Raw genomic sequence first — 18,640 nt, 5'->3', positions numbered from 1 at the left:
CCTCATTATGGGTGTCAGTGGGAGGAAAAGTACCACATCCCTGGTGTCAGTGGAAGTAATAGTGCCAAATCGTCGGTGACAGTGGAAGGAATAATTGTTGGTATCAGTGGAAGGAATAATGCCCCGTTGTTGGTATCACTGGAAGGAACAATGTCCCATCACTGACGTCAGTGGGCGAGATAGTGCCTCATTATGGGTGTCAGTGGGAGGAAATGTACCACATCACTGGTGTCAGTGGAAGTAATAGTATCAAATCGTCAGTGACAGTGGAAGGAATTGTGCCCCATTGTTGGTATCAGTGGAAGGAATAATGCCCCATTGTTGGTATCACTGGAAGGAATAGTGCCCCATAATTGACCTCAGTGGGCGAGATAGTGCCTCATTATGAGTGTCAGTGGGAGAAAAAGTATCACATCCCTGGTGTCAGTGGAAGTAATAGTGCCAAATCGTCAGTGACAATGGAAGGAATAGTGCCCCATTGATGGTATCAGTGTAAGGAATAATGCCCCATTGTTGGTATCAGCGGACGGAATAGTGCTCCATCAATGGTGTCAGTGAGAGGAAAAGTGCATTGTATCAGTGTGAGGAATAGTGCCACAATGGCCAGATAAAGTCAGGCAAATGGCCACATCTAGCCTACAGGCAGCAGTTTGGAGATCACTGATCTAAATGAACAAAAATGCAGATTTGTCACATGGAAAAAGATAAGTACACCCCTACATGTACCACCATTTCAAATCCATGAAAATTAGAATGTGTTTCAGATTAGGTGCCAATAAGATCCTTCTTAGGGAGTATGTAGGTGGAACCTCAGTCATCTAAGGAGGTGAAGAAGGTACCAGGCATATTATGTAATGTCCAGAAGTTAATTTTATTGAAAGGTACAATGCCAACATCTTTCAGGGTTCAAATAGACCCTTTTTATCAGGGCTTGAAGAAGATAACATGAAAAATATGCAATGTACACTTGTCTGATCAGTGGGTAATTTCCATACTGGAAAAGTAAATAAAATACAGTAGTCTACACTGAACCACATTGATTAAGAGAGAACCTTATCATATACATGGGGGTTGATTTACTAAAACTGAAGAGTGCAAAATCTGGTGCAGTTCTCCATAGAAACAATTTAACTTCCATTTTTTTTGTCAACTTAATTGAACAAATTGAAGTAAGACGCTGATTGGCTACCATGTACAACTGCACAAGATTTTGTACTCTCCAGTTTTAGTACATCAACCCCTTGGTTATATTACCATAGAGACTGAGATGGATGCAGCAGTTTCAAAGCAGACTTTTGCTTTCAAACGCAGTTTGGTTGAGCAGATCTTCATTCAAATGCACAAAGCAAACCACTGACAACAACCATCTACAGGAGCCCCAAACTGAATCAGTAAAACATCAAAACTACAAATATAGAATACAGAGATGGTATTCATTTCACTTATTAGACAACAACCTTACCTCTTGAACTGCTTGATGATATTATATTTCTCAATGATTTCTGTTGAGGGTCTTGCCATTGCAAGTATCTTATCTGTGATCCTGAAACAGTAATAAAACATTTTTCTTTTTAAAAATCAGGTTTTATCTTACAGTTTTTGCTGTATCTGTTTATATAAGTACTGGCTATTTAATGATTAGCGTCCGTTCGACTTGCATGTCTGATAGGTAAAATCCATCAGCAATTCATCTTTAAACACAGAAGGTTTTGTCTGATGCATCCCTGCAGTTATGTTTTTGTAAAGATCAGTGATTACCAAGCACATCTAAAAAGTTCCCAGAAAGAAAGCCTCCTTCAAACAACAACAATGTAACTGCAGGATGTTTTCCCTTCTTTATATATTAAACACTTTTTTATATTATTTACCAAATTGTGCCACGCTTCACTTATAAATGCTCAAAGTAAATAATATATGCATATAATTTGCTAATATTTATCTCAAAGAGATATGAAGATAAAACAAGTGAATCAACCAATATCAATTTCCAAAAAAAAGCATTGAATTCACATATACTCTGTATATAAACCACTTTGTGCACAAAATGTGTCCTCTACTGAAAAAAATCTGGAGGACACATTTTGTGCACAAAGCGGCTTATGTACAGAGTATATATGAGTGCAATACTTTTATTAACCACTTCCTGCCCGTACACTTTTACCCCCTTCCTGTCCAGGGCAATTTTCAGCTTTCAGCGCTATCACACTTTGAATGACAATTGTGCAGTCATGCAACACTGTACCCATATGAATTTTTTACCATTTTTTTGAGACAGATAAAGCTTTATTTTGGTGGTATTTATTCACCACTGGGATTTTTATTTTTTTTGCTACGTAAATGAAAAAATCCAAAAATTTTGAAAAAAGTGTTTTTCTTATAAAATTTTGCAAATAAATAATATTTCATCATAAATCTTGGCCAAAATGTATTCCGTTATCTTTTTAGTAAAAAAAAAAAAATAAGCCAAATTAGTTTATAACCAAAATTTATAATTTTTAAACTTTTTTTTTTACATTTTTATTTATTTTTTTTATATTATTATTTATGTTTTTTTTTTTTTCACATACTGTCACCGTAGCAGTGCAGTGTCACATGGTGCAAGGCTGTTGTGAATAGCCTTGTACCATGTGACCTCTGTGATCATTCACAGATTTTACAGGTAGTAAGCAATGATGTCACAAGTGACATCTTGCTTACTACTCTGCATGTGATCACTGATTGGCCAATCAGTGATCACATGATCGGGACCTTGAACAGAGGTCCCGTCCGACGATCTGTGTTTCACTGTGTCCGGAGGACACAGCGGGCACCGGATCGTGGTGCTGCGTGCTCCCAGGGAGCACGCACAAGCATGGTGTGGGGAGGCCATTTATAAACGGCCACCCGACCCTGCAGTGCCACCATCCGGCTGTTTATATACAACGGCCGGAAGGGAGGTGGTTAATAAAACGGTTTTAAAAGGATGATAAACTACGATTTGATTCATTCCTCTATATCAACCACCATGGAAGGGAAACCAATCGATAGAGTGGAGAAGGACCCCAAACAGCAAGATACCATCCCATCCATATTTTGGCCCAATTAAAGGGACACAAGCGTTATATGACCTTACTTAACAGTTTTGTCATATACATGAGGTGAGAGCAACACCGGTGGGGGAGCACACAAATGCAAGTTTTTTTTTTCACACAAAAATCAAATAAAAGGGCACGGGATATTTCTTTCTACAGTGAACTTTGCACGTTTGAAGGAGTTTATATATGGACCTTTTTTGACAATTGTTTTTTACAATTATATGGTCACTGCTTTTTTGGAACTTGATATTTTGGGTGATTCACTTGTTTTATCTTCATATCTTTTTGAGATAAATATTAGCAATTTCTATGCATATATTACTTACTTTGAGCATTTATAAGTGAAGAGCAGCAGCATTTGGTAAATAGTATTGGTTTGGCACACTAGTATGAGTATGTGTTAGGTGCAGGAGATTCACAATCAACACTTAGTAGTAATTTATCACTCACATAGTAGTTCACAAGCTTCCATTTTCTAACATTTTGTTTTAATAGTTTACATGTTATGCTTAGCCTTCTTCCTTAAAACTGTCCCTTTCTGTGGGTAGGCAAGTTTCTAAACCCCTTCAATTGCCTTATATTTAGCAGGTGTCTCCTTTAGCGAGGTTGCTAAAGTGATACATGTGTATGCGTGCCCCCAACTGGGGCTGTGTGCATCCACTGAAACACACAGCACCTGGCAGTCCATGCCCCTACCCCCTTGTCCCAGCAGCCTTTCACTTCCTGAGTCTCTCTCCTATGACTCGGAAGTTGTGGGAATGGTGCAAATGGTCCCAGAGCCAGTGGTGGTGACACGGGACCATAGGCAAATGTTTGTGGACAGGGGGGTATGAAGAGAAACCCATCTAGCTTTTAGTACTACTTTAAAGTCCAACTGAACCCTCCATATCTATTACTGTAATGCTGTCAGGCTGCATATACATTAATAAATTTGCTGCTGTTTTAGCTATTCTTTAATACAATACATCCCACATGATATGAGCAGCATTAGTCAATGTTGAACTTACCAGGAGGAGTATAGCCCCTTTATAGCTTGCTCCTCTTCGCTCCATCGAGTGGGGTTTTCATATTTACAAGCGCGTCCACCACACGTCATGGAACACTGCATGTGACCCGGAATGACATGCCGCAAACGCTCTCCCACTTTGGTGTATTTCGAAGTTGGACGTCTGCCAGTTCCTGAATCATAACAATATAAATGGCATTTAATAATGTAATTATTCAAGCACAGGAGTTGTCCATCCCCATACAAGGCTCCATGCACACGGGGTGTTTTAATAACGTTAGCTGTGTAAAGTCACGTTAAAAACATGAGTTTTTCAATGTTTATGCATTAGTGTATAGCTGCGTTTTGCTGCTTTTTTTTGCGTTTGCAGTTTTTAGCGGGTTTTTTTTTACCAAAAAAAAGTTTTCTTTTTGCTTAAAAGAAGTCCAAAACCGCCGGTTTACCGCGTGTTGCCGCATTTTTCAGCGTTAGAGCGTTTTTACAGCTAAAAAAACTTCTCTAGAAACCCAATAGTTCTGGGGGGTTTTTAAGCCAAAAAACGCGCCCGCAAAAAAATTACAGTCTGTGTGTGCATGGACACATAGGATAACATGCTGGGGAGTTTACTGGCTGTAGAAGAAAACGGCAAAAGCCAGAAACAGCAGCTGTAAAAACATCCAGCGTGCATGAGGACTAATTGTTCTGCTACCTACAGGAAAACATCGCTGTTGAAATCCAATGGATCAATACAATCACCCTAACTCCAAACAGAGGTGAGTAAAACATAGTCTCAAATTGTCCTTGCAGCATGTATGTTAAAGGGTGCTGTTCGTAGGTTTTATATCACAGATTTAATTTAGAATGGGGGTGAAAGTGTAAAGAGCATACACAAGTCAGATTTTACTTTGTTCTGTTGGATTGGCAAAATTAAACCAATACATCTCTGGACAAGGGGCGGACTGACCATTCGAGCACTCAGGCACTGCCCGAGGGCCCAGGGTCAGTAGGGGTCCCCATGAAATGCCCCTGGTACCTTTTATAGGCTTTTTTAGGTGTGCTTTGAGTGTGGGGAAAGGACACAGGGGCCCCATGATCCCCTATTTCCCGGGGGCCCCATGAGTTGTCAGTCCGCCCCTGCTCTGGACTCATTCTATTTTATCAATATCTTTTTGTAAGTGAGGTCTCCAGAACTGGACACAGTATTCTAAATGAAGTCTAACTAAAGATCTATATAGAGGAATCAGGACCTTCTTCCTCCTGCTGGTGACCCCTCTAGTGATGCATCCTAATTTTATTTGCTTTCCCCACTGTCTGGCCACACTGTTTGTCCTCTTCCACTCCCTTGGCCTCCGTGACTCTGCTCTTTCCTGGTTCTCCACTTACCCAAGGCTCTATCTTTGCACCCCTCCTGTTCTCTAGCTAAACCTCCTCCCTGGGCCAACTGAAAACCTCCCATGGCTTCCAATACCAGCTCTACTTTGACAACACCCATATCTATCTCTCTACTCCCAAACCCACCCTCTCAATCTCCTCAAGTATCACAAATCTACTGAGAAACATATCAGTATGGATGTCACACAACTTCCTCAAACTCAATCTCTCTAAAACCGAGCTTGTGATAGTTCCCCCTCTCCGATCCCCCACTCATGACTCTACCAATAAGATCAACGGCACAACCATTGGTCTGCCCCCACATGCCAGGGTGCTAGGTGCAACCCTAGACTCTGGCCCCTCTCCTTCAGGCCCCACATCCATACACTGGCTAAATCCTACCACCTCAACCTCCACGACATTTCCAGAATTCGCCCCTCCCTGACTAACAACACCAAAAACAACGTAGCCACACCTTGGTTATATCTCGCCTTGAGTACTGCAACTCCCTCCTCACTGACCTACCTTTACACATGCTATCCCCTTCAGTATATTATGAATGCTGCTGCTAGACTTATATACCTTGCCAACCGATCAGCAACTGCTGCCCCTCTCTGCCAATCCCTTCACTGTCTTCCACTAACCCAACGTATAACATTCAAAATACTAACCACAACGTACAAAGCTATCCTCAACATTGTCCCTGGCTACATCACCAACCTCATCTACAGATATTGTCCAAATCATCCACTCCTTCCAAGACATCTTGGTCTCTAGCTCCCTTGTTACCTCCTCCCATGCTCGCCTCCAGGACTTCTCCAGAACCTCTCCCATCCTCTGGAACTCCCTACTCCAGTATGTTCAGTCAGCCCCCACCCTTTAAGAAATCTTTCAAACCTCACTTGAGTCACCTCCATCAGATTATCCCCTGTAGCTATCACCTTTGTGTCCTTCCCCTCCCCTCAGCTCTCAGCTTACACTCAGCCCCTTACTTTATGCTGTGCAGTGTGTGATGTCAGATACCCGACCCCTGCCTACTGGAGCTGAGAAATGCTGTGTAAATTTTGCAGTTCGAATGGCTGTAGAGGGCAATTTATGTCATCTGATTTAATGAATCTCTATGTATCACTTAAGGCTAGTAACTTGAGTTGGTATATGTAAGTGTTTAATCGGTAAAAAGATCGGCCGATTTGCCCATCATTGCCGTGAAAATCAGCCGATGGGCATAATCGGACCTTTTTTTTCCCAACATGACTGATTAAAAAAAGTGTCAAAATCAAGAAACCCGGCCGACCAATTCAGCCACTAACGATCCGAAAATCGGCCGATTATTCTTTTGGATGAATTTTCGGCCGGTTTTTTCCCCATCTACGGCCTGCATAAGGATGGAGAGCGGGGGGGGGGAAGGGGGTGGCCTAGTAAACATGGGTTTACCAGCCCCCTTCCTTTCCTGAATGAACACAGTGAGCAATCAGTACCAATCACTCCTGTGTTCATTCATCAGTGAAGCATACTAAACAGTTTTTACCATGCATCAGTTTGTGAATGAACAGGAGCCTCTGTATGAGGCTTCCAATTCATTCATCTGCAGTGCAGCTGAGGCTGCAGGGAAAGGGACACTATGTCTTTAGTCCCTTTTGCTGTCTCAAAAATCTAAACAAAGTCCCATCCTTCTTCCCCCCCCAGAAAAAAAATTGTATAAAATATCAAAAGTAAAAAAAAACAAAAAAAACAGTAAGCCCTCATTCACATGGGGCATACTACAACACACGCTCATGAAAGGGAGTGTTTATCTGCACAGGCATTTACAGGTGTCCCTTGCATCCCTATGCAGGCTGTCCCATTGATGTCAATTGGGACACAGGGACTGATCCCAATTTGACATCCGTGTGGGTACAGTTGCACATCCCTGAACTCACGTCTGCTTTCAGGGTCATGCACCCACGCCTGCAAAGATGACAGATTGGGAACAGCGATTGCATCCATGTAGCAGTGGTGTCCAAATTGACATGAATCAGAATGCCTGCACAAAACTCCTGTGCCTCCCCTTGCAGGGTAACACAACCCTCCACGGGCCTGCACTTTAATACACACCCTGTCAACGAGGCCTTAGTAGGAATTTAGCAGGAATTTTGTAAGTTTTGCTGTGTTTTTATCCCCTAATAATGATATTAATGTATTTTTAGTGAAAATATTGTTTTCATAAACATTTGCACAAAATGTAGACCCAATAAACATTTGGGTCTAAAAAAAATCCCGGGCACCTTATTTTTTCCTCAATATGTTCTAAGGTTTCAGAAAATGTAGAGTTTGAGGGGAGGTGGTCACAAACTCTGAAAGTTATAAGGGAAAAAAAAACAATTGAAAAATTGCAAAAATGGTCCAGCCACCTGAGTTTAAAAGTGAAGCACAGGACTGGGCAGTGAAAGCGTTAAAATGCAAAAACTGGCTTTCAGCAAGGAATAAAAATCTGCCCACACATCAAGCACTTACTGCGTGTTAACTGTGTTAACACATAACAAATGTCAGGACACAGTTTCTATTCACAATAGAAAATTATGGAGATTATAAGATGTGCAATGTTCCGAGCTGGATATAAAAGAAAAAAATGTCCTTCTCAATCCACAACATTAAAGGAGATTATGCAGAATGAGACCGTGACTCTAATCTAAATGACAGGTGGGTTTTTTAAACAACTTGAGGTGTATAAAACAAGTCTACATAAACAAAGCACATAATAGTAACTGCTTAGAATACGGTCTTATGTAACTATTATTCATACTTTAGTAAAAATACATAAAGATAGACAAAGTATATGTAGAGCCGCCATGCAGAAATAAGGCTTCCATTCAACACAGACTGCTGTACACATGGGCACTGTATCATTTTAGCTTCATGCTCATCTGTACAACATCAAATTAGGCAAGCGTTTCTAAAGCATTTACGGAAAACCTGAAAATGGTTAGTTCACTTTTACCAAAAACTGCCTATACAGATAAGGGGTGTCTGTAGATAAAAACAAACTGTACAGCTTTGACCAACGTTAAATAATGACCATGCTATAGGGGGAAGGCCATTTATGTACCTCATGAAGCCTGACCTGAAAACTCCCAGGACGTTACTAAAGGAGGCCTAGTCATTACTGCTGCTTACCTCCCTCCTTCGCTTTATTGAGCTCTCAAATTCTGAGTTCAGAGCTACTGCATCAGGAGAGAGAAAGAGCATGTGAGGGGGTTTAAATCAGAAAGAGAGCTCTCTCCTGTGATGGTGGAGGTGAGCAATAATGGCTAGGCCTCACTTAGCAACGTCCTAGCAACATCCTGAGAGTATTCAGGTCAGGCTGAGGAAAGTTTGTAAATGGCCTACAGTCCTACACCTATCTCAAGAGCTTTATTCAACTCTAGTCAGAGCTACACAGTTTATTATTATCTACAGACACCCCTATTATGCATTGGCCATTTTTTGTAAAGGTGAACTAAACCTGTAATGAGAAAATATGTAATGAGATTTCTTACGTATTACTTTCTTCATTTCAAGCAGCTTTCTGGAACCCCTTAAAGTAATGCACATACAGTACCTGTAAGAAATCACCTACTTTGAAGTATTTATATACTGTATCATTGTCACATTGTCATATAAAATTGATGTGTGGGCAGATTTAATTATGCATTTCTGACACTAGTTAGCTAACTATCTCTGCAATGTGATTTAAATTAATTATTTAATTTAAAAAAAAACACAACATAACTGGATAGATCTTTGTCAGCTTTGCAATGCTGCAATTTTTCATCATTCCTCTTTGCAAAAACATTAGGTTGCATAGGGATCAGCAGTGAACAGGCATTTTCCCATAATTTATTGGATTGAAATTTGGCTTCTGACTTTGCTTCTAGGCACTAACATTATTCTTTTAAGCCATTCTTGTGAAGTTTGGCTTTATGCTTGGGGTCATTGCCATGATTTATAATAAACCTTCTCCTTTGGCTCAGGTTTCTTGCAGACTTCAGGTTACCTTTAGGATTTCCTTGTATATTGCTGTATTTGTTCCACTATCTACTCTCCCATGCCCCCCAGTGTCACCTGCAGAGAAGCATCCTCAAAGTATCATCCTGTCACCATCATGCTTCACAGTGTGGGTGGTTTGTTTATGTTGATGTGCCATGTGGTGTGGCAGTTAGCCTGGCAGTTTAAAGCTCAAATTTGGCCATATCAGACCATAGAATCCCACATGCATCCAGCAAAATTGTATGCAAAATGTGTGAATTTCATTTAACAGTAACTTTCATTTTGACACTCTCCTATAAAGCTGCCAAAGGTGAAGTACCCAGTCAACAGTTTTTGTAAGAATAGCCTTTCCAATCTTAGCCACTGAGGTTTGTAGCTCCTTCAGAGCTGATATCCCTTGCTGGTCTATCTCACTAGCTTTCTGGTTGTAAAGCCTGCTCTAGATAGGAAGACAGACACCATACTCTTTCCGTTTCTTAATGATTGATTTAGGTACTCCAAGGGATATTCAGTGACTTGAATGTGGTAGGACACTCCATGATAATGACTCATTAAAGATCTTCCAGTTACAACATCTTATCTTCACACTTGCTCTCCTTTTCATTAATTATATATTATATGACTTTGAATTGGATGCACCAACAAAGTCTGTTTTCACTTTTAAAGTGGAACTAAAATCCACAGGTACTTACCTTCACTCCAGCGATGCAACTTATCACAGGTACTTATATAGTGACATCAATTTACCCATGAATTTACATATATATTGTGCATTCACATCAGTCCCTATCCCTCAAGGGGTGTACAATCTAAGGTCCCTAACTTACATTCATACATACACATACTAGGGCCAGTTTAGACAGGATCCAATTATCATTACCAGCATGTCTTTGGAGTGTGCGAGAAAACTGGAGAACCCGGAGGAAACCTACACAGGCACAGGGAGAACATGCAAACTCCAGGCAGGTGATGCCATGCTTGCATCTTCCCCCAGCTTCTTACTGGTGCAAGGTCTTCAGCCAGCTTGATTGGCTGGGTCAGGAAGAGTTAGCTCCTGTACATGCACACTGGAGATCATTCACTCTGGCACGCAGGCGTGCTGAGAATGCACAGTGAGCTATACATGCACAGCTTAGTGTGAACATGCTGGTAAGTTCATTTTATTGCAGAGCTGTCTGATCGTGAATTTTACTTTTTCAATTCAGTCCCACTTTAAGACAGGACTTCCTAAGGACACTAACAACAGGCTCTTGGCTGTCTCTCATACACAGAAAGTGTAAAGTATCATAGTAAGTACTAAGATGTTTCTTAAAGCCAGGGCCGTGGATAAGGGGGTACCACCAGTCCTCCCGTACAGGGCCCAGGCCAGCAGGGGGGCCCAGGCAGCTGGGTGAATCAGATGTGGGCAGGGAGAGTGATCACCACGATGGGGGGAACTACTAGAACAGATCTCTTGTATTGCTTTCTCTACAGCAGCTGAAATCTGGCATTCAGCTGCTGCAGAGAGAGCCATGCAGGGGATTGGTTCCAGTAATTGCCACCCTGCTGCACCCATAACCCTCCCTTCTCTATGCACCATACATTTCCCCATGCTGCCCAGGTCCCCCTGTGTGCCCCCACAGTTCTGCTGGCTTCCCTTCTCTCCTTTCCATCAGCAGCTGCAAGCACTCAATAGGATCCTACAGGATAGAGAGTAGGGGAAGGGTCTGGTAAATAGGTCACATTTATCAACCCCTTTCTTTCCTGAATGAACACAATAAGTGATCTGTACCAATCACTCACTGTGCTCATTCATAACTGAAGCTTCGTAAACTGTGGGTTTTTTTGGTGGGTGGGGTGGAGGGCCTGGTTAGGTTGGCTGTACGGGGCCTCCTGGCTTAAACAGCAGCCCTGCTTACAGCCACCAGTCAGATTTAAAACAGCCCTTAAAGTTTGACTTTAAAAGAGAAGTATGGGAAAGCAAAAAAAACATAGTACAGTTCCATACCTTTTCTTCCCTTCCTCAGTCTTTTAGTTTGTGCTGGTGAAAGGGTCAGGAAGGAGCCAGTAATGGTGTATTCTGTGTTTGGAAGTTTTGAGGGAGTGGATACAACTCCTGCAATTCGCCCCCTCTTTCAGTCCCTCCTTCCCTTGAACATGTGGCCGCCCTTGGTGAATGGGCACACACCTCAGCAGCAGCAATTGTGCATGCTTTTCACGTGGCTCCATTTCCATGGTAACATGTACTCACAATAAAGCCAGGAAGTGGAGGCATCGTGACAAAATGTGCACTCTCCTCACCTCCAGCAGGTCTCCTGTCCAGTGTTGTTGGCTGCACTTTCAGCTGCAGCTTGTGTCCTCTATCCCCTGATCCTCCATGGGCTCTGGGTTTTGGCATTCTGAGAGTGGCTAGTGTAGGGATAGGGACCCCGCTTGCTAGAGAAAGTAGATAGTGGTAGTGAAAGGTTCCAGATGAGAAGAGACAGACTAGGGACTTGCTAACTTGGAGAGAAGTCCCCCCCCTTGCAACCGGAGCGGCCAGGCCGCATTTCACCCTCTGAAACAGACGCTGTCGGCATCTCTCCCCAGCCACATCTGACCACATTGAACTGTGAGTCATTTTCCTAAGAGGCGCTTTCCCGCCAGGGTGTTTGTAACGTTGGCACTCTAATTAATACAAGTTTTACGATTTTACTATAGCTGGACTTCCTGCAAGCAGAGACAGAAGAAGCTACACAGCACAGGCTAGAGGAAGCAGACTCACCCAGCCCACATGTGAGCAGCTCTGTAAAATGTTGCAATAAAATAAGAACTGAAAAAGAAAACCAAGTATACTTTCTGTCTTCCACATAGCTGCAATGCCTGTTAGACAGAATTGGCAGATCATTGACTGAATTCATTGACTGCCTAGAATTGCTCTTTAAAGTTGCAATAAGATCGACACATGAATCAATACAAAAGAATACAGGAAGATGCAGAACATCAATGACATTCTTGTTTCATATGAAAAGACATACACCTCTTAAAACTGATTAATCACTGGTTTAGCTTCAAGGGAAATCTAAAAATTAAAAAAAAAACAAAACTTAACTCTTTATCTGAAGAACGTCGTCACTCACATCTCCGGGGCTAACACAAGACATGGCCACCATGACCCTGTGAGTGGACGATGATAGGACCTCAATGGCAGAGTTGCGCCTTCTCTGGAGAGGGATGACAGCAGGGGTAGTGGAATATCTGCGGCCATGGAGGAAGTTGTTGATGATGTTCACAGTGGAAAGCCTTCTGGACGACCCCTGCATGGTATGAAGCCAGCAGCCAGCTGTGTAATGACCTATCCCTCTAAGTGCCAGAGACTGCACAACTTGGTGAGAAATGTGTGTTGATGAATTTATAGAATCTCACTGCACTTCGTGATAGGCTGGGAGGTTTCTATAGTAACGAACAACTTGGCTCCGTCATGTTACTCAAAGAGCTGTAATGCACCTATACGACCCAGATCAATGAGAATAAACTCATTGCAGAGCTGATCGCTGCTGTAAAGTGTTGCAAAATTTGTCCACATTAAATAAAGAATCATAAAGTTCTTTAAAATATGTACTTTGTAAAATGTATTAGTTAAAGAGTTATATATAATTAGCGGTTACAGGCTGTTCCAGCAAAGCAAGTAGTTTTGAATGGCGTGTCTTAAAGTGAACCTGTCCATCCCATCCAACATTTAATGATGGAAGTCCTGCCTAAGAATAGGAACCACAAGCTGCCTGCTGTGATCTTCATTAGCCAGAACCAAAAAAACAGAAGTTTGTGGCCCAGAGACCTCTGTGCTGGCATCTTTTGGTGGAGGTAGGGTGCAGAACATAGTAGGTAAGTATGCAATCAAGGGATTAAAGTGACATTGTCACCACAGGATAAAAAGTAAACAAAACCCACACTGTGGAAAAAGAACATGTATGGTTATCTTTCTGGTGGCCTATGTCTTCAAGCTGTTTCTTTGCTGATCCTTGGCATTGCAATTACAATGTACTTTACATCACTGTCCCCGTGGTTCCTCCCATTGGCTCGCACGTCTACAGGAGGGCACACTACAATTATGGCAATTATGAGGGCCCCAAATATGTAGTTTCACCCCAATGGCGTTAGGTGTATATGCAGCAGCATGACGGGTGGGCCTTAAAGCCCAGCAACTGCACATATGTGTCACTGTGTTGTTCTGGGGAGTGCCCCACCCCAGAACAACACAGACCTAGCACACACAACAGCAGGACTACAGAGAGGGTTAGAATGGCTAGTGTTCAGGGGCGGACTGACCATTTGGGAACTCGGGCACTGCCCAAGGGCCCGGGGTCAGTAGGGGACCCCAAGAGATGCCCCTGCTACCTTTTCATAGGCTTTTTTGGGTGTGGTTTGAGTGTGGGCAAGGACACAGGGGCCTCATGATCCCCTGTTGCCCGGGGGCCTCATAAGTTGTCAGTCCAACCCTATTAGTGTTAAAGTGGAGTTCCACCCAAAAGGGGAAGTCCTGCTTTATTGCTGTGTCCCCCACTTCCCATTAAGCATTGGCACCTTTGGGGAACGGATACCCAAATTTGACAGGTACCCACTCCCACTTCTGCTGCGATCGCCTAAGTTGTCCTCCCTCCCCATAGTCTTCTGGGTCATGTGACAGGTCCCAGAAGACTACGGGGCCATTCACAAAGCGCAGTGCTTCTCGCGCATGTGCAGTGGACACCCAGCTGTGAAGCCGCAAGCTGCCACAGCCGGGTGCCCACACTAAAGATGCCGGAGCCAGGGAGAGAAGACAGCTGGTGAAACCAGCAATGGTGAGGACCAAGGGACAGGTAAGTGGCTGTATTTTGAAAGTCTGTAGCTACAATTTTTGAAGCTAGAACTCTGCTTTAAGGTTAGGTTACAGGGAGTGTGAAGTTTATTTATTTACTACAGGTACTTATATAGCACCGTCAATTTATGCAGCGCTTTACATATTTGTTGTACATTCACATCAGTCCCTAACCCTCAAGGGGCATACAATCTAAGGTCCCTAACTTACATTCATACACAAACCAGGGCCAATTTAGAAAGGATCCAATTAACCTACTAGCATGTCTTTGGAGTGTAGGAGGAAACTGGAGTACCCAGAGGAAATCCATGCAGGCACAGGGAGAGCATGCAAACTCCAGGCAGGTGGTGCTGTGGTTGGGATTCAAACCAATGACCCTAGTACTGCCAGGCGGAAGTGCTAACCATTTAGCCACTGTGCTGCCCAAGTTTGAGTTAATGTTAGGTTACTGAGAGGATCAGTGTTGAGGGTTCGGGGAAATGGTTAGGTTGCAGGGAGGGTTAGTGTGAAGGTTTTTGTTAAGGTTAGCTTGAGAAAGGGGTGGTGCTGTCCTGAACCACACCCCCTCATGTGACATCACCTGTTGCGACAGTGACCAGATGCCTCCTTGCTTGACTCTGCTTGCAATAGCTGAAGGAGACCAAGCGCACGCTTTCAACCTTCCCAGTTGCCTTCCTGCTTCACTTTGCTTGGTCCGGCCACATCCCTGCCAAACTCTGCAGATATGCAGTATATTTCCTACAGATTATACTTCCCAGCTGGATCTGTTATTTGATATGCCGGTTACGTTATGTTGCACAGTGAGTGCATACATATATGAATTTATTGCTATTCCAGTAAACTACACTTAGAAGATGGCGTCCTTTTTCTCTTCTTACTTAGTGCAAAAGTTAGTGTTAATGTTAAGTTACATGAAGGTTAAAGTATATGTAAACCCTCGCATTGTAAAACACCCCATTCAGTTTAAAATAAAAAATGAAAGACAAAACATTTCTATATCTATGAAAAAAAATTATAAATACCTTTTTCTTTCCTTTTTTATAAGTGATCACATACCCTCTGTTCTCAGCTGCATAAATAGCTCATAGAGATGGGGAGGAGAAACAGCAGTACACTCAACTTCACAGTGATGGCTGTGTGTGAGGGGCCATGTTAGGACAAGTATGATTGTCTTAGATTGTAAGCTCCAAGGAGCAGGGCCCTCCTATCCCTCTTGTATTGAACTGTATTGTTGCTGTATTGTCTCCCTTTATTTTGAAAAACGCTGAGCAAACTGTTGGCGCTATATAAATTCTGTATAATAATAATAATAATAAAAAAAAAGAATGCTCATTGGAGGAGAACAGGCTGATTACCCAGCACAACTAGAAAACTGACCAATCCGTGCTCTCCTGCCTAGTGTGGTCAGTTTTTAATAGGAAAGCAGAGGGACAGGCAGGAACACCAGGGATTTCACACAAAGGAAGCAATACAAAGAGAACAGGATACTTTTTCATACAAGTACATAGTACAGCAGGCACATATCAGCAATATGAAATGTTGGGTTTACATATTCTTTAGGAACATATATTGATTGTAGATTAATAGTCAAAGAAGATTAGTACCTGAGCTCATTGCTGCTTGGTGAGAGTTGTTCGCAGAGGTACAACACAGAAAATCATTCTGAATCAGCACTCCAGACGTCATTGCAACAACTGCATGGAAACAAAGAAGAAAGATGTTGTAACACATAAAAGAACACGCATTTTACTTCCTGGCATAGCTATCATACAGACCAAAAGATGCGCTAGAACATAGTGGGGTTGATTTACTAAAGGAATATAGGCTGTTCAATGAGCAAAGTAAATGTTAGTACATAAGGTGAACCTGTTTTCACTTTGAATACTGAGTCAGGTTCTAGCAAAAATAATTTATTTTTTGTTTCCTTAGTACAGTGATGGCGAACCCGTGGCACGCGTGCCACAGCCGGCACGCCGAGCCTTATCTGTGGGCACGCCAGGAGAATACCGTATTTTTCGCTCCATAAGACGCACTTTTTTTCCCCCAAAAAAGGGGGGAAAATGTCAGTGCGTCTTATGGAGCGAATATAGAGCGGCCGGTCCGGTATTTCCACCGCCGCCGTGTCAGAATACCGGGCCGGCCGCTCAGCTCTGCAGTGGGACCGTACCTGTCCCTCTATCCAGCGGCGCGCTGTCTTCCCGGCTTCTGTAGTGTGCGTGACAGCCGGGTCCCAAGTGCGCATGCGCAAGAAGCAGTGCTCTTTGTGAATGGTAAGGCGGTACCTGGGACACATGACAGATCCCAGAAGCCGCCGGACCAATCACAAAGCGCAGCGCTTCTCGCGCATGCGCACTGGGCATCCGGCTGTCCGACGAGCGCCCACACTACAGAAGCCGGGAAGACAGCGCGCGGCTGGATCGAGGAACAGGTAAGATAAAAAAAAAACTCTGCGGAAGTAAGAGCGGGTACCTGTCAAATTCAGGTACCCGCTCCCCCTCCCTCCCCAAAGGTCAGCAGTCATCTCCTGTACTGTCCGCAGTCTCTGGTCATCCCTGTGCTTTCCGCAGTCTCTGGTCATCTCCTGTACTGTCCGCAGTCTCTGGTCATCCCTGTACTGTCCGCAGTCTCTGGTCATCCCTGTACTGTGTTCGCAGTCTCTGGTCATCCCTGTACTGTGTCTGCAGTCTCTGGTCATCTCCTGTACTGTGTCCGCAGTCTCTGGTCATCCCTGTACTGTGTCCGCAGTCTCTGGTCATCCCTGTACTGTGTCTGCAGTCTCTGGTCATCTCCTGTACTGTGTCCGCAGTCTCTGGTCATCCCTGTACTGTGTCCGCAGTCTCTGGTCATCTCCTGTACTGTGTCCGCAGTCTCTGGTCATCCCTGTACTGTGTCTGCAGTCTCTGGTCATCCCTGTACTGTGTCTGTAGTCTCTGGTCATCCCTGTACTGTGTCTGCAGTCTCTGGTCATCCCCTGTACTATGTCTGCAGTCTCTGGTCATCCCTGTACTGTGTCTGCAGTCTCTGGTCATCCCTGTACCGTGTCCGCAGTCTCTGGTCATCTCCTGTACCATGTCCGCAGTCTCTGGTCATCTCCTGTACTGTGTCCGCAGTCTCTGGTCATCCCTGTACTGTGTCCGCAGTCTCTGGTCATCCCTGTACTGTGTCCGCAGTCTCTGGTCATCCCTGTACTGTTAATTAGTTTGCACTACTGTACGAGTTGTTTTTTCTAAACCAAAAGCTCGATATTCAGGTTTCATTGCAGTGTTGGCACTTTGAAAGAAATAAGTTGGTTTTGGGTTGCAGTTTGGGCACTCGGGCTCAAAAAGGTTCGCCATCACTGCCCTAGTACATGATTGAGCAATCAATATGAATGAACACAGTGTCACTTTATTGACCAACATTCACGGTGCACAGTAAGCATTCACTTTACTAAGGAGCCTTAATTCTTCAGTAAACCTACCCAATGCCTGCTATGCTCTCACATTCAATCCTATGTTTTTCATGACTCCACTTCAGAGCTGTTGTAAAACAAAGAATTACAAAATGTTGTCTCCCATACATATCCCAAATAAAGCAGATATTGTAAACTATGTAAGTATACTAAGGATAAATATGAGATTGTGAGGCTAACAAGTAATCACTTAGGTTCCATGTACATGGGACACTTCTGAACAATGGAAACAGACTGCTCGAAAACGTAGGTTAAATAACATCTGTTTAGCCGCTTTTGCATACTGTGTTTATGCGTGTTTATGAGCGTTTGATTTTAGAAACGTTTTTTTAAAGATAACCTCAGGAGACCTTCCAAAATGCCCAGAATGCACTGAAAAACAGTAGAAAATTAACTATTTGGGTGGCACAGTGGCTAAGTGGTTAGCACTTCTGCCTGGCAGTACTAGGGTTGCTGGTTCAAATCCCAACCATGGCACCACCTGCCTGGAGTTTGCATGTTCTCCCTGTGCCTGTGTGGGTTTCCTCTGGGCATTCCAGTTTCCTCCCACACTCCAAAGACATGCTGGTAGGTTAATTGGCTCCTATCTAAATTGGCCCTAGCATGTGTATGTATCAATGTAAGTTAGGGACCTTAGATTGTATGTCCCTTGAGGGTTAGGCACTGATTTTTTTTTTTTCTTTTAAGTCCGCAAACGTGCAACTATAACGAAAAACCCGTAAGTGTTCACAAAAAAAGTGCAAGTGCAAAACACCAGACGAAAAAGTGCACTTAGGGGTGTGCTTTGTCCTTCCCCCGAAGGGGATGGACCACTACCCTGATCCCCAGGGGCACGAAGCTCCTGACAGGGACAAGGTTCCCATTTGGTCCTCCTGGCCAAAAGGCCTGGTGGACCACCGTTCCTTGTATCCAGCCGAAGCCAGACACCAAGTACTTGG

The 18,640-nt window shown here is 43.4% G+C and overlaps 1 protein-coding gene across 1 annotated transcript in view; it reads right to left on the bottom strand.

The window, feature by feature from the left end:
• PTPDC1 (protein tyrosine phosphatase domain containing 1) overlaps positions 1-15,939 on the bottom strand; it is an 85,742-nt gene extending 69,803 nt beyond the window's left edge. Inside the window, exons 1-3 of the mRNA XM_089678688.1 lie at positions 15,856-15,939; positions 4,082-4,253; positions 1,463-1,543 (exon numbers count right to left, since the gene is read on the bottom strand). Of these exons, the coding sequence (XP_089534814.1) occupies positions 1,463-1,543; positions 4,082-4,253; positions 15,856-15,937 (335 nt within the window). The 5' untranslated portion in view covers positions 15,938-15,939. The remainder of the gene's footprint in view (positions 1-1,462; positions 1,544-4,081; positions 4,254-15,855) is intronic.
• Between the last annotated feature and the right edge of the window lie 2,701 nt (positions 15,940-18,640).

This window comes from Staurois parvus, unplaced genomic scaffold (assembly GCF_062004578.1).
Source record: "Staurois parvus isolate SC_StPar_1 unplaced genomic scaffold, SC_StPar_1.0 ptg000209l, whole genome shotgun sequence".
NCBI classification, from domain to species: domain Eukaryota; kingdom Metazoa; phylum Chordata; class Amphibia; order Anura; family Ranidae; genus Staurois; species Staurois parvus.
Note: the sequence above shows the minus strand (reverse complement) of the source record. Positions and strands in the feature narration are given on the sequence as shown.